Below are 15,869 nucleotides of genomic sequence, written 5' to 3'. Positions count from 1 at the left end.
CTAGGATTTGTAAGGTTGGGCTTCAGAAGACTCCTTGTAAACAGTGAGGAGAAATGACTTTCTTTTCTAAGATTTTAATAAAGCGTGAGGATACAAGGTCTGGTCGCCCACCCCAGTACCATTCTCTCTGCAGTCTGCAGTCACATGCACATGGCTCATGTGTCCTAGCGGTCTCCTGCTTTCACTGGACTGGAAGACCATGCATAGCTGTCAGGTCACGTATCCCGCCACATTGTGTTGGCCTTGGCCTTCTCCTCCCCAGCCTGGGTCAATTCTGACTTAATAAGAGGAAGCATTTTTGAGTTAAACATGTGCTTAGTAGTGTTGGACTTTTAGCCTTCCTCTTCTTCAAATTAAAAGAGATAATTTTAAATAATTCGAAAGTTCTGGAGTCTGGGGAGGAAGGACGCCAGGCCATTCTGCCTGACCATAAGTGATTACTGGACCCTTAGGAAATCCTGTTTCTGAATGTGTTTGTGATGACGTTGTTTGGGCCGTGACAGACAGAGAAACCTGTTCCACTTCCTTCCTCTCCATCCTATCTGTATTCCCAAGTTGTTGTAAACCAGGTTGGCTGCTACCTGCGGTTAAGCTAGCAGGGAGAGCCATTCAGAGTGAAGCATTCCAGACAGGCGTGTTGCTCCTGGCCTGGGGTACTAAGAGCTGTAGACCCCAGAAGCAGCCAATGTGGTAGTGTCTTTTAATTCATAGTATTGTATTAACTTCAACATGGATCCAGATGGATGCTCTGCAATAAACTATAACCACTGGAGAAAAGCCTTTATTGACTCTCAAGTAAATAATGCACATTTTAAAGGATCTAAATATGCATTTACATAATGCACCATAATTTTTTATTGTGTCAACTATTCACACACACACACATCCATAAGAGATGTTTCTCCTCAACAAAAATTTGGACTCATAGCCATCTGTGCTCTCCATCAACACCATGGCAGCTTCATCGTGGTAGTTTCTTTTCTATACAGCTTCCTCCAGTCATCTCAAAGAACATTTAATGACTTAATTGATTGATTTAGCTCCAGTGACTCCTTCTAAAATGATTTGAAACAACTTAGATACAAACTTAGGTATACTTACAACATCAAACCCAAGATAAAAGGAAAGGAAAAAATAGAGAGGAGAAAAGAAGAAAAGACGTTGATTAAATCTTAGCTCTGGACTTCTCGGGGCCTCAGCATCCAGAACAAGATGAAGATTATCCAGAGAAACACCAGGGGTCTAATAATAATCAGCAGATCTTTGTGGCATCTATAGCAGGTTTCTGTCTGAGGAAACTAAAGGTCATAGCCTTGAGCCAGCTTGCTCGCATCTCTACATTGAACTGATGACTCTGTCCCCAGCAAGAGAAAAGAGGCTTAAAGAGGACAACCCTGTAAGTGCAGACTCAGCAGAAGTCTGATTTAGAACCTCGGGCCAGATGACTTCCTGGAATTAATTAAGAATTAATTGATCCTAATCAATCAGTCATTATAGAATTAATTCTATACAGTACCACAAGCTTGCACCGAATTCTGCACCATAAGGAAAAGATGAATAAATTGCTATTGCTAAAATGTAATAAAGAAATTGAAGTCTGAATTTACGCTGCTGCTGAAATTTTTCTTTTACATCTTTAATAAAATAAGTTCAATGATGTTTATTAACAATTCACAGGGAGAGTGCATGGCACTGGTGAATTATTTCTTTAACTTTTATCTACTTAATCTTTACTCAAGGCAATGCTTTACCTTGGGTGTATACTTTTGTTGGCCACCACCATTCCTTTTCCAAAAGCCACTCAGCACTCCCTGTGGGAACCTGAGGCGATGCCACTTGATCGTCAAGGTCAGTCTCCCAGGACTCTTAGCAACGGAGTCATCACCTTCGTGTTTGACTTGCTGCAACAGTTGAACCTATAATGTTTTTCAGCTCAGTACATTCCTGTCCTCATTTGAGAAATAAAACCTACAGTGCCAACTAGAAATGACTCTGTCAAAAAAACAGGGATCTGGTCAATGTTTCTTATACCATTAGAGACAACTACATCATGCTAGAAGAAAAAAAAGTCCTTTCATTCTTTAAATCCAGTAGTACAATTTCCAGGGGAAGAAGAGTCCAGGAGCGTTTAACTCTTTAGCTTCTCAGTGTTCACTCCGAGATTATAATGGATTCCAAGATTTATATTTCGTTGTAGGTGGTCTTAACTCACAACTGTTTTCCTCCATGTTTGCTGGGCTCTTCATCAGGGGACAAAAACGTATTTTGTCCTTGAAAAGTTTTGTGGTTTTTTTTTTTTTTTTTTTGGTTTTTCGAGACAGGGTTTCCCTGTAGTTTCTAGAGCCTGTCCTGGAACTAGCTCTTGTAGACCAGGCTGGCCTCGAACTCAGAGATCCGCCTGCCTCTGCTTCCCGAGTGCTGGGATTAAAGGCGTGTGCCACCACCGCCCAGCTTGTGGTTATTTTTCTTATTTTTCATACTCCTTTATTCAGATATTTAGTGTGCAACCAGCAAATATTTATCAGTGCCATACTCAGTTCTGAGTGAGCGACTAAGTGGATAGCAAAGCTGTCTACCAAGGCAGGAGCAAACAGAAGAGTAAGTGGGAGAGGGAGTGTGTGGAAAATTCTGATTTCAATAGATTATGTTTCTGACATCCTCAGTTGTATGATTAAGGGCAAAAACAAAATTTCTGGATCAGCCCAATGTTGTCTCTTGAAACCATGATGAGAACCTCTGAATTTTTATTGAATGAATTCGAGTGGCCTGAAACCGATGATTCTACCTGATTATCTGCAAGCCTGGGTTGGTGTCCTGCTTCTGCTCCAGCCTGCATTTCTACTCTAGGAACTATAAGGGTTGCTCTGACTCACAAAGCCCTACCCCCTTAGGTTATTATTAAAAAAAAATACCCTAATTCTCAGGAGACCCCAGTATCAGTGGGCATGCATTCCTAATCATTCCAGTGGGATGGTGGGAAAAAGGAGGGGCCTACTGAACTTTGGATTCTCTTCAATAGTATGAATTTTTCTTGGTATTCAGAAAGTCATATTTCTAAAACTGTGGGCACTTCTGTGTTTCTCTTTGTAGGAAACCCTTCAGTTTAAAGATTTAAACTATAAAAGGAAGGGACCAGGGAGGCATATGTACCCCTTATCCAGAGTCTTTTCTCTTCTGATTGGACTTACTCTAAGTGTTATCAGCCCCCTCACACAAAGCCCTTATCTTCTGGCAGGTCTTGGCCATCATCTCTCCAATTTAAGGACAAAAGCATTCCTGGAAAAATTATTAAGATCTCACATAAGCTTTTTTATCTAATGTAATCTTGTACAAATGATATTTATCAGGGTTCAAATATAAAGGAGTCATTGTCTGAATCTCTTATCAGATTTATGGCAGAGAAGCAACCTTTCACGGAGTTCCTGCCTACTCAGCCTGTAGCTGCTTTAGCTTTGAAAGGGCAACAGAGAAAAATGCAACATGAACCTTCCACCGTAAAGTGAGGCACCCAAATTGCATGGGTTCATTAAGTGATCATTTACTACAGACTTCAAAAAACTCCAGTCCTGAATTAGTCCCTAGAAATTTCCTTGAAAGGAGTGTAAGAGCTTTAACAATGAATTATTATCTATGGGTAGCTCGGCATGAAAGGGGATCCATATGTGCAAAGTAGAATTTGTCAAATGTAATGTCGGTTAAATCAGGTCTAATCTACCAAATACATTTTTTATTGCTTGCTTCATTAAAAAGGCTCTTAAGGTAATGAATAATCTTCATCTTCAACAAGGATTATTAATGCCTTTATAACTCACGTCCACTGAACATAGAGAGGCAATGTGAAATTCTATCCTACGCTAACCTCCATGTTTGTCTTAGAGCCTTAGAGGAGAAAATCCATCAGAACTGTCCAGCGCTACATCCTGTCACATGAGCAGCACTGTGAATTGGGTGTGGAGAAGAAAAAAAAAATTTAAAAAAGAGGCCTTTAGTTCAGCAGTGCAAAGCCGCATTCCCCTTAACCCTGATGTGTCTTGTTTTGTTTCCTGCAGCGAGTCCACATGCGACGCCGTCGACGCTCCACTTCCCAACGTCACCCATCATCCAGCAGCCTGGGCCTTATTTCTCACACCCAGCCATCCGCTACCACCCTCAGGAGACGCTGAAAGAGTTTGTCCAGCTTGTCTGCCCTGATGCTGGTCAGCAAGCTGGACAGGTGGGCTTCCTCAATGTAAGGAAACTTTTTTCCCCCCGTATTTCTCTAGAAATGCTAACCAAATGTAAAAATAATAAGGAGACCGTGTGTGACCACGTGGTTTTGTGTCCTAAAGTCATGCTGACTGACTGCAGGCAAGTGTCATATTTATTCTAGATTATGGGAAAGTTAACTTGCTGCAAGAGTGATTGGCCAGGGTTTAAAATCAGTGTTTGTGTTAAGTTTGCAGCTGTCAAGGTTATGGATATAAATTGTCTAGAGAGGGAACCGTGTAACCTTTTGAGTTCCACCTCCAGCATTCTAGCCCCAGGGTCATACAGTTAGCTAAATAGAAAGACCGAATAATGTTCAGTCATGTTTTGGGATAGTAAAGAGAGGTCAGGAGCAAAGGGAGGCAGATGTTTCAGATCAACCAAGTTGATTTAAAAAAAAAATACAGTCTTCTAACACTTTAGATCCAGTTGACCAGTACTTGAACTCAAGATGCTAGAAGCAAAGTTTATTATGGTTTGTTATTTCTACGAACAGTTATCTTCTCCACTTATCTCCATATAAAACTGAGCCACGTTCAATAACTACAAATGAATGTTTTCATTTTTCTCAAATAAGCCAAAGAATCACAATTTGAAATAGCATTCCAATAGTAAACGTTATTTTATAAAATCGCAAATTTTATTACAAATATAAAGCTATATGTTTACAATGAATAGCTGTATCCCAAGGCCAATAGCAATAATAATAATAAACTAAGACCAGCAGAAAGCCACATTTGACTTCCTTTTCTCATAATATCTATGCATGCAGCCACAGATTAGCCATAATTCTTATTGCCTGGTTTAGGATGCTAGGTCGCACCGCTCTGTCGCTGGTTTGTCTCCCCTGCAGAAAGACCTGATTCTGCAGATTTGAGCCAGCATGGCAGCTTTGACTAATGTCTGGCGATCTGTTCACAGATACATTTCTGTCTAGACAACAAATCAATATGGTGCCTTTTTTTCATTTTGCTTGTGTATTCATTTGCTTCACTTATTCTAAAATATTCACGTGTGGACTTTGGGTCCACACAGAAATTATACACAGGCAAGGATGCTAGTAAGAGTGCACAGCTTTCTGCTCATCAGACAGCATCTGGGGAATCACAGACAAGGATGCTACCTAGTGAGTGTGCACAGCCTTCTGCTTATCAGATAGCATCCGGGAAAACATACTGCAAATACCACGAGTGCCGATGAAGTACTGAGCCTGCCAATGCAGAATTACTAAGTTTATTCTTCAAAGCCCAGGACAATAGGCTCTCCTTCAACTAAATTTTGGGTTGGACCTGCTGTCTACATATGGGCTATTGCTGGCTGTAACTCATTATGGAAAGCCACTTGGGAAATCATGAAAATCTGAACTGGTCACTGGTACCAACTCTGACTTCTGAACATCCAATGTGGTCTCTTTAATGTCATGACATCACTTTCTGTAACTGCCAAATGCCCTGTTTTGCATTTTGACCAGAATTTTACGGGGTTTGAGAAAAGTCTCTTCGTAAGACTTTTTCAAAAACTTTGAAAATAAGTGTTACACGTTCTCTTCTGAGGGAAACTTGACTTTGCTACAAGCTGTTCTGTGACTGTTCTAACACCAGGCAGCCAGCAAAGGACAAGTTCCATGGCGTTCGCTGGCATAAGTCAAATCAGAGGTGGTATTTTTTTCTAGTAGAAATCTGATAGCCAAATATTACAGTTTTTGTGCCTATTTCTATATGATATGTGAAAGAAAATATCTATGTTCCTTGAATACAGTTTTAACTGTCTTAGATCAACTTTAAGAAATGAAAATTAAAAATATCATTATATATATACATATATATATATATATATTATAGTGATCATCGTTTTACCTATATAAATGCCCATGGAAGAATAACACCTCAGTCTAATAAGCATGTACGTATTAAACAAGTATTTTGTATTCATTTTGTAAACATTTTGAAATTGTTGGTGGAAGCAGCAGCTGAAACAGCACCAAGCAAGAACTGGTTATTCAGGGACGGACAGGTCTAAAGGGCTCCTAGACACGACCCTCTGGGGAACAAAAGATCATTGTGCCTCCAATAGCCTGAATATTTGTGATGTGCATGACAGGCACCTAACGAGTCTTGCTTTGCAGAAGGAGCTAATAGCTGACATCCGTTTATTCTTTTCCTTGTGTGTGTTTTCTCTGAACCCTTGCAGCCCAATGGAAGCAGTCAAGGCAAGGTACACAACCCATTCCTCCCCACCCCAATGTTGCCGCCGCCACCGCCACCACCAATGGCCAGGCCTGTGCCTCTGCCCATGCCAGACACCAAGCCTCCAACCACATCAACAGAAGGAGGTGCAGCCTCCCCCACCTCACCGAGTAAGTATGACCAAGACAAGGCGCCGGTTACTTACCATGCTTTGTGCACCTGAGTTCACACTTAAGCCTTGTCCCTTGCTGTGCGGGCTTCAGCAATAAGCACAGATCCCACCGCTTTATCTATAACATGAGCTGGCAGAGCCCAGATCCGAGTCACAGTGAATACCACTCCCATCTGCTGTCAGACTACACCAGATATGGAGATGATTGGGTGCAGGTGGTAGATTAAGATGCTGTAGCTACATACTGAGTACTGGGAACAAGGTAAAACCTAGTAAAGTTTGTGTATTGCTAGAGTGGTTTGCATAGAATACTATTTCCATTATGTCCTAAAAGCATCTGCTTGTGCATATTCTTAATAGCAAAAGTGTTGGTTATCCCTAGAAACGTGATAAGAGATAAAAGTTCTATGCCTTATACATGAGATAGGAAATTGTCTAGATCAGCGTGTCCATGCAAAGGTGTGTGCATTGAATGCTGCTAAGAGTAAGAAGGGCCTGATAAGAAGTCAAAGCTGGAAGCCATGGGAGCCACATGAGGAGACTTGGGAAGGGAAGGAAAAACAGAGTAGGACTGCATGGAGAGAGAGAACCTTTTGACTCTTCTCTCAACAGTGTGGGAGCACTTAATTGTAAACTAGAGGATTCTGACATCTCTTTATATGCAGGGAATGATTGTTTGATGAATTCCACGGTGAGCCATTCTCCAGATATTTCTTGGTATTTTTGGAGATGGAAGGGCTCTAAAAGGTGCGAACACACAAATTATAGCCTCTGTTCCTGTCTGCAGTGATGGCAGAAAGAGTGATGGCTGGAGCTGCCAGGTGACCTGGTAGCCTGGCTTTGAAAGGTGGTGTGATGGGGCCTTCCTCAATCCTTTAGAGAGGATGAAAGTGTAGGGATGGAGGCAGTGGCAGTGCCCCTGGGAGAGCCCAGGGGTGGTGGCAGGGTGCCTCTGATGGAAGAGGAAATGAGAAAAAGATGGAAGAGCCATCAGGAAAAGAAGTGGTAAGGTCAGGAACTTGAAGAACAGTTGAATGAAAGGGAACAGGTGGAGGGGTGTTAAACATAAACAAGCTTTAAATAAGAAGGGCTCTTGGCTTTCTTCCCTTCAATATTGTAATTAATGGCAGTGGATACAGGAGAGAAAGAGCCAAAAAGGAAAGACAGTCCTTCGCTTAGACCATAGTCACTGGAATTGGTTCTTGGAACATTGAGCATAAAGTGACTTTGCATCCCTTGGACATAGATCAGAGAGTGAACTTTGTATTATCTAGTATTTCTTTGGGTAAATAGATGACATTGTGCATAAATTCTTCAGCAGAAGAACTGAAATCCAGGGGCAGTTTGGGGAGATAGACCTATCTGGTAAGATATGAGTCAGTCTTATGCTCATCTGCAAAGGGGAGAACCAGTATCTGCTAGCATGGGAAGGAAGCTGCTTAACTGTGAGTCGTTGGCACATCTCAGAAGCAAGCTGGGAAAGAGGTAGAAAACTAGTGTTACTAATGGATAAGAAGTTAAGAGGAAATTACACTTTTTAAATATCACGTGCTTTCTTAGAAACTAAAATTGCAGGATGGTTCGGTCTGTCTGTCCTTAGCAGTTTATTAGAGCTCACCTGCAGCAGGAAGCAGCATCAGGCAGGGTGTTCCGTATGATGCCCTGCATCCCGACTGTGCATCCAAAACTGAAGCTTGTTTCAAAGAACAGTGGCAGATATTTTTCTATTTAGGGGTTTGGTATTACTTGCAGTAAAATAAGATTTTTTTCATTTAAAAAAACACAAAACAGAAAATCAAGCCAAAGGCCTTCTCTGTTACCAACTTTTGGGAGGCTTCAGCTCCCTCTCGATGGGAGTACCGTTAACTCCTCTGCCCACTCACAGCAGGTTAGCCAGGAGGAAGCAGGAAATAGGCATGCTTTGTGACCGACTAAAGGTCAAAGCAACATTTTTACTATCATCTAATAATGAAATACAAATGGATGCCCGCCTAGAGCGGAGTATGTGTTGCCTCTGGAACTAATACTAAACTTTTCAGTATGGGAAAGAAAAAAATCCAAGGCAGATCTGGAAAAATTTGCCTATAAAATAAAATATATTTTAATGGGAAAAATTTGTTCCCATCCCCTTAAAAACCAGTGAAGTGGGAGTGAGGATAAAGCTGTACTCTTTCCTAAAAAGGACTTGGATATTTTAATATGTGTTCAGAGCCATTGCTTATACTGTATGCAACTGTATAGTATGTGCCAGATAGGATCCTTGACCTGTGGCAGAAGTTCACATTGTGTTCCACTCTCACTGAGAAGCTGGTGATGTGGGTTTCCATCCCCACTGAATGAAAACCTCTTCTCCATTCAGGTTATTGAATGTCAGCTGGGTGCCAAAAATCCTAAGTGCTAGACTTCAGCACCTAGAGTAAGGGATAAAAGTGTTCCGAAAATCTTGATCTTATAAAGATTTTATTCCAAAGAGGAAGAGAGAGAGCAAACAACACAGTGAGTAGGAAACGCAGGTGATGTAAGACAGTGACCGTTGTCTGTACACATCCGTAAGGCGTTGATGGACAAGGGGCAGTAACGGTAGGGTAGCATGCAGGTGGGGAACAACACCTCCCAGCCATTTGACGTTAGAGAGAGGCCCTGGTGGGTGGGACCTGATGCCTGGTCGGTAAAGGATCAGCCAAAACAGTCTGGTGTGAGTGAGGAAGTGGGGACAGTGAGAAAGTTGGGAGAGGTGATGAGGATGGAGGAGGACCTTGGATGCAGGATGCTTCTTGGCCAGCATCAGGACCTGGACATTTCCTGCAAGTGAGACTGTCAGCAGACTAATGCTTCCTAAAGCCTGCACGTTAGTAAAAAATTCTGGCGGGCTTTGTTGAAATAGGTTGCCAGGGGAGGAACAAAAACGGGTCATGATGGATGTAATGGGTGTCGTTTACATGCGGGCCCCCATTCCAGACCGAGGGGCACCAAGATAAATGAAACAGATAAGAACTTTCATCACGAACAAAACACACATGAATTAGGAAGCTAGGGACCCGTAGATAAAATTGAGAGTATGGTGGGCATGCTATGGCAATCACCCAAGTGAGAGTTGTCCATGCACTGACCTAGGGATGGGGTTCGTAGAAGCTGTGAGAAGCTCTCAGACTCCAGGTATATTCTAAAGAGAGTTAATAAGCTTTGCAGAGCCATCTGATGTGGATTGAGAAGAAGGAGAGAAATCAGACATGACCTGTAGGGTTTTTAGCCTGGGCTCCTGAAAGGATGAAGACAGGAAGCTGATAGGAAAAGCCATTCTGAGTGAGAGGTGGGCACTAGAGTTTATTAGACCTCCCAGTGCTCAAGCTAAGCAAAACTTCCTACTGATAGCAACCCTGAACATGCTGCAGAGTATTTCAGGATGCATCATCTTTTTATTATTATTTGATTGTTTTGTTTTGTTTTTGAGGTATAGCTTTTCTGTGTAACAGCCCTGGCTGTTCTGGAACTTGAACTGTATACCAGACTGGCCTCAAACTCACTGAGATCCACCTGCCTCTGCCTCTGAAGTGCTGGCATGTTCACCACTACCTGGCCCATCATATTCTTAATGAACAACTTCTTTTCAAACATACAATATGACATGATGTTGTTGAGATTCTGTGTGTGGTGGCACATGTCTTCAATCCCAGCACTCTAGAGGCAAAGGCAGGTGGATCCCTGTAAGTCCAAGGCCACTCTGGTCTACATAGTGAGTTCCAGCCATCCAGAACTACATAATGAAATTTCCTCCACCCCCTGAGAGAGAGAGAGAGAGAGAGAGAGAGAGAGAGAGAGAGAGAGAGAGAGAGAGAGAGATATTATAGCTCCTTATGCCATAGGTTGGCACTAGCTCATCCCACAAAAATGGAATTTTCCACACTTTTTTTCTAAAGTAAAGATTGGCATCATAACATGGAATTAGAATGCAAAGGAGAAAGCGCTTTTAAATTATGGTGGTAGATAAAATATGCATATTTTCCTTTGTTAATTAATTAAAAATCAATTTAAGGTGCATAAAACTCGTAATAAACATTTTTCTCCTCCATTCCTTCTTGGTTATGAACTTTTGATTTTTTAAACTAAAATTCTATTAAAGTAGAAGCATGTAACAGCAAGTAACATTTATTGTTTATTTTTATGTCTCCAATGAATCTTGTATCTGTTTCATTCTGTAAATGAATATGCACCTATAACCGGGAGCATAGCAATTATCTTCCACAAGCACAGAAGTGTTTAAACCCAACAGCACATGTTCGATGCCTTTTGATGAACCAGAGCTCTCTCCCCATGTGTGTTATCTTCCTACCACTCCTTTGAGGTCAATATTTTATAGACAAGACAACTGAAATGGGAAAATTAAGGTTACCTTGTCCAGTACAATGTTCTGATGGTAGAATGGGGTGGGACTTCCATGTTAGCTCTGCTACTGCAGACTGTATGTATGTATGTATGTATGCATGTATCTTAGGGTTTCTATTGCCGTAATAGGATACCATGAACAAAAGCAACTTGGAGAAGAAGGGGTTTATTTTAGTTTACAGTTCCACATCACAGTTCGTCATAGAAGGAAGTCAGGGCAGGAAATTAGAACAGGAACCCAGAGGTAAGGGCTGAAGCAGAGGCCATGGCAGACTCCTCATGGCTTGACCAGCCTGCTTTCTTATATAACTCTGAACCATTTGCACAAGGGTAGTACCATCCACAAAGTGCTGGGCACTCTTACATTAATCATCAATCAAAGAGATGCCCAATAGCCTCACCCATAGGCCAACCTGGTGGGGGTTTTCTCTCATTGGAGGTTCCATCTTCTCAGATGACCAGGCCGCTTAGGGAGAGGTGCTTGAGAGAGATGCCACAGAAGACCAGAGCTCTCAGCAGGGCGCAGGTACTTTAAGAATCCTTTTACATGAAGGACCTCTTTTCACCCTCATATTAACCCATAGAGGAAAGCTTCCTGTTCAGCTGATTAAGAAAGAGAAGACAAACTGGAGAGATGAGGTAGCAAGTATTATAGGAAAATGATTCCCTCCCAGCCACCTTGAAACTGGACTCCCTCTGTTTCGCTGTGATGTGAGACTTTGTGAAATAGCCTAAAGCTTCCTTTTCTGTGGCATCGAAAACTCTCTGTGGAGAAACGGGAAAGATCTTAGTAGTCACTGGTATTTATGTGTGAGTATGTCTCATTAGCACAGAACAGAAAATAAAAAATTTGTGGGAAGACATAATGATTATGGTCCATCTTTTAGAGAAATGGTAGATTATAGTTAAGAGAAAACCAACTTAGTGGATCCATTTCCCAAAGTACTTTTTTCACAACTGATGTCTAGACTATATTATTCTTTTCTAAATTTTAAAATGTCTACTTAATAAAATTTGGCATAGAGTCCTGTGAATTTTTTAATACCACAGATTCTTGTAACTGTCACCATACACAAGAGACAGAATACCAAAACTCTCCTTGCCATTTTTGCTTCCTCTCAAGGAAGTGTCTGATGTAGAGCAAAACTTACTTTATCCTTTTTTCCATTAATTTTAATCTCTTTCCTAATACTTCTGTTATCAGCATGGTATATGTGAGTGAGTGAATGACAGACAGACACACACACACACACACACACACACAGAGAGAGAGAGAGAGAGAGAGAGAGAGAGAGAGAGAGAGAGAGAGAGACAGAGAGAGACAGAGACCATCTTGCTATGTAGGCAGGCATGGAGCTTTTAGCATTCTGCTTCCTCCTTAGTTCACAGATTACAGGCATAAGCCACCACTCCCAGTTTTCCCATTATAGTCTGATTTTTATATTCTTCTGCATTAGGGGATCAGGAGTGAGGCCAGTCTTAGTGTTCTACTGCTCTGAGGAAACACCATGACCATGACAGCTTATTTTTCAAAGCATTTATTTGGGGACTTGCTTAATATGGCAGGCATGGTGTTGGAAGAGCAGCTGAGAGCTTACATCCTGGTCTGAAAGTTGGGGTGAGACAGAGAGAGAGAGAGAGAGAGAGAGAGAGAGAGAGAGAGAGAATGAAAGAATGAGAATTAGAAATGGCATGGGATTTTGAAACTGCAAAGCCCACTCTTAGTGACACACTTCTTCCAACAGGGTCTCACCTCATAATTCTTCCCAAACAGTTCTGTCAACTGTGGACCAAGCTTTCAAATATATGAGCCATCCTTATTCAAGCCATTGCAAGGCCCAAATACACAGTGTTTAGTCTATGAAGAGAGTGGCATCTGAAGAGAAAGATCCAGTATTCAGTAGAATATACTAGGACAGCCGAGTAGCCCTCTGGAAAAATATTTCTTCCATAAAAATAAATTTCAGCTGGAACCCAAACAGACAGACAAAAATCATTAAAAGGTTGACCTACAGATCTTTAAAAACCACAGTACAGTTTTATTTATAATATTTAAGAGAGGCAGGCCTCTCTAAAAAATATAATATATTCACACATCTATACATATACACAAACATATACAATCCAGGCATCCATCAAAGAAAAAACCAACAAGTTCTGTACTAAAAATATCAAAAATTATAGATGTGAAAAATACCTGGATCAAATTACAAAATGTAATGTGAAGAAAATATTTTCAGCATTTGTGACAAAAGGCCAAAATACTTAATACATGCTTTTCAAAGTCTGGATCAGAAAGCTCAACAATCAAAGAAATACAAGAAGGCACATAAAGAAAGAGAAGGGAGACATTAGAAAGGCTTCTAATTCATGTGATGTAGAACAATGTAAATGAAAACTTTAAAGGTTTATACCTGTCCCATTAGCAAAGACCAAAAAGTAATTTAACATGAATTTGGCAAACATGCATATGAAAAACAGGCCCCTCCCAGGCCATGGGAGGACTTTCAGTGGTTTAGCCTCTTCATAGAATGTGTGCAAGTGTGTGTGTGTGTAATTATGTACAGCACTTATAGCATAAGTATTCCATGTCTCTGTATAAAATCTGAAATATATGCATACATCTTAAATGTAAGCAACACATGTATTTGGATATATGATCAAAGCTATATATCTAAAGTAGCCATTGAAGCGTCAGTTATAATGGGAGACCGAGAACCCAGATATCCACCAGTGTAATTGTTATTGGCTCTTCTAATGCAGACAAGCCTATTTAGACTCACAGAATAGCCTTTGAGGTGGACTTATGTGGTAGAGGGTCCTGAGAGGTGTGGCCTGCACTGAATGCTGCCTGAGAGGAAGGGCTAGGAATTAAGAACCGGGTTGACTGGAGGAGGAGACAAGACTATCAGGAGTGCCTCCTCTGCTAGAAGCAAATGATATTAAGTTTTGATTTCCTCCTTTATAAAATATAATTATTTCTTTATGTTTAAAAGTATTGCCTAATGACCTTCTCACAGTCTTGATCATACACTAAATCCTTTGGCCCCTGAGCGTGATAACAAAATGTGCTATCTTCTATAAATAATATTTCCTTTTCTGAAAGACTTCAGCATAAAGTCTCTATTTCGCTCACAGCAGGCATCGTTTAGGGATCCCCAGCATACAGACGGATACAGACTATCTTCAGCAGTAATTTGTTATCATTTCCAGAGCGTTTTGTTTTGTATATAGTCTATCTTTTAAGGTTTTCATTTGTGAAAGGGAGCCAGTGAAGTAGCTCGGTGGGTGAGGATACTTGCCGTTATGCCTGCAGTGTGGGCTCCACGTGGCAGAAGAAGAGTCAATTCCCGCGAGTTGTTCTGTAACCTCCACACATGTGCCGAGACATGCACGGTCGCCCACACACACTAAATGAAAGCAGTTTTTAAAGAAATGTTAATTGCAAAGGAAAAGAAAAAATGTTATTGAAGTCCAGGCACTGGGTACATTAGTTCTAAATGCATTAGGTACAGTTATTATGGCTATAAGGCAGAATCGTGAGACCTTCTCTAAAGAAAATGAACCTAAGCTAATGTTCAAACTCAAGTCTGGGCTCCAAAGCCCAGTGCTTTCTGCTCGGCCAGGACATATAACATGTATGACAGGCGTGATACTGTGATTTTCCTTTGAACATTCTAAAACACCCTATAAAGACATGCTTTTATTATTTCAAGAAAAATGGCACTGAGTTAGATGAAAAACAGGACTCGGAGTAGGGAAAGGGGCACCAAGATGAGAACTGAAGGGATGGGCAGCTCAGTGCTTGCCCACTATTCACAAGGTCCTGTGTTCAGTTAAGAGGAGGGAGCATCCTTGAGAAGAGAATGGAGCAGAAGGCTGCATCCATGTGAGTAGCCACAGCCAGTCCAAGCCTGCATCTGCCATAGTTTTCTTTCCTTTGTGCTTTCGGAGATGACACATGCGTTTTAAGAATTTAAAATGAAAAGAAAGGTATGTTCCTCCAGTCAGCTACTATCAGCCCTCACTTCCCCCCCCCCCCACCTTCTGTAGAGTACATGTATGCCTTTATTTCCTCCGTAGACGTACATGGACTGGCTTGGATCATATTGACTGTAATATCTACATACTACTTTCTTAACTAGAATGTTATACCTTGCTTATAAGGACGTAAAGAAATGCAGTTTTAAGCAATTTGTATCCTCCATGTCCTTCCATTTAAACACCCATTTTCACCATCCTATGGAACAGGGCCTGGCATCTCCTTGAACACATGTTTGAACCTAATTATCTCGTGGGCTGCAGTGCTGGAAGTGGAGTTGCTAAGCCAAGTGGCAGCAACATTCCTCTTGAGACACATTACCAAACTGTTTGCAAGTTTTATACAATTTATCCCCTTACAAACTGTGATAAGTCTCAATACAACATTACCTCTTATGAAGTGTGAGTGCATTTTTTAATTGTTGGGAGACAAATATCTTGTAAGTGTAGTAAATTCTCTCAGTCTCAAATTTTAGAATCCGTGAGCTCAGGGCAGATGATAGCACATTTTTCTTCAAATGTTTTCTCCCAAAGCACAGAGGAATCCAGGTTCCTGTCTTTTCTGAAATTCTTCCTCACCTCCCTATGGACTGTACTATTGGGAAGGCAGCCTGTTAGACATTCAGATTAAGGGGGAGTACAATAAATAACACTTATTATCCTCACCTCTTTACGTGCAGATATTTTGGAGAAGTTAACTGGCTGCAAAGGCCATCTTTCTAATAGGCAGCAAATAAGGCAAGCTGAGCATGGTAGCACTCCATAGGCTACAGCAGAATTGTGAGTTTGAAGCCAGCCTGTGCTCCATACAGAGGCCCTGTTGTAGTGATGAGCTGCTGGCC

At 41.3% G+C, this 15,869-nt stretch overlaps 1 protein-coding gene across 1 annotated transcript in view; it reads left to right on the top strand.

Moving 5' to 3' along the window:
• Nfia (nuclear factor I A) overlaps positions 1 to 15,869 on the top strand; it is a 166,645-nt gene that overhangs the window by 106,126 nt on the left and 44,650 nt on the right. Inside the window, exons 6-7 of the mRNA XM_038335160.1 lie at positions 4,050 to 4,228; positions 6,436 to 6,601. Of these exons, the coding sequence (XP_038191088.1) occupies positions 4,050 to 4,228; positions 6,436 to 6,601 (345 nt within the window). The remainder of the gene's footprint in view (positions 1 to 4,049; positions 4,229 to 6,435; positions 6,602 to 15,869) is intronic.

The sequence above is a fragment of the Arvicola amphibius genome, chromosome 6 (assembly GCF_903992535.2).
Source record: "Arvicola amphibius chromosome 6, mArvAmp1.2, whole genome shotgun sequence".
Classification (NCBI taxonomy): Eukaryota; Metazoa; Chordata; class Mammalia; order Rodentia; family Cricetidae; genus Arvicola; species Arvicola amphibius.
This window is presented reverse-complemented; position numbering and strand designations above follow the sequence as displayed.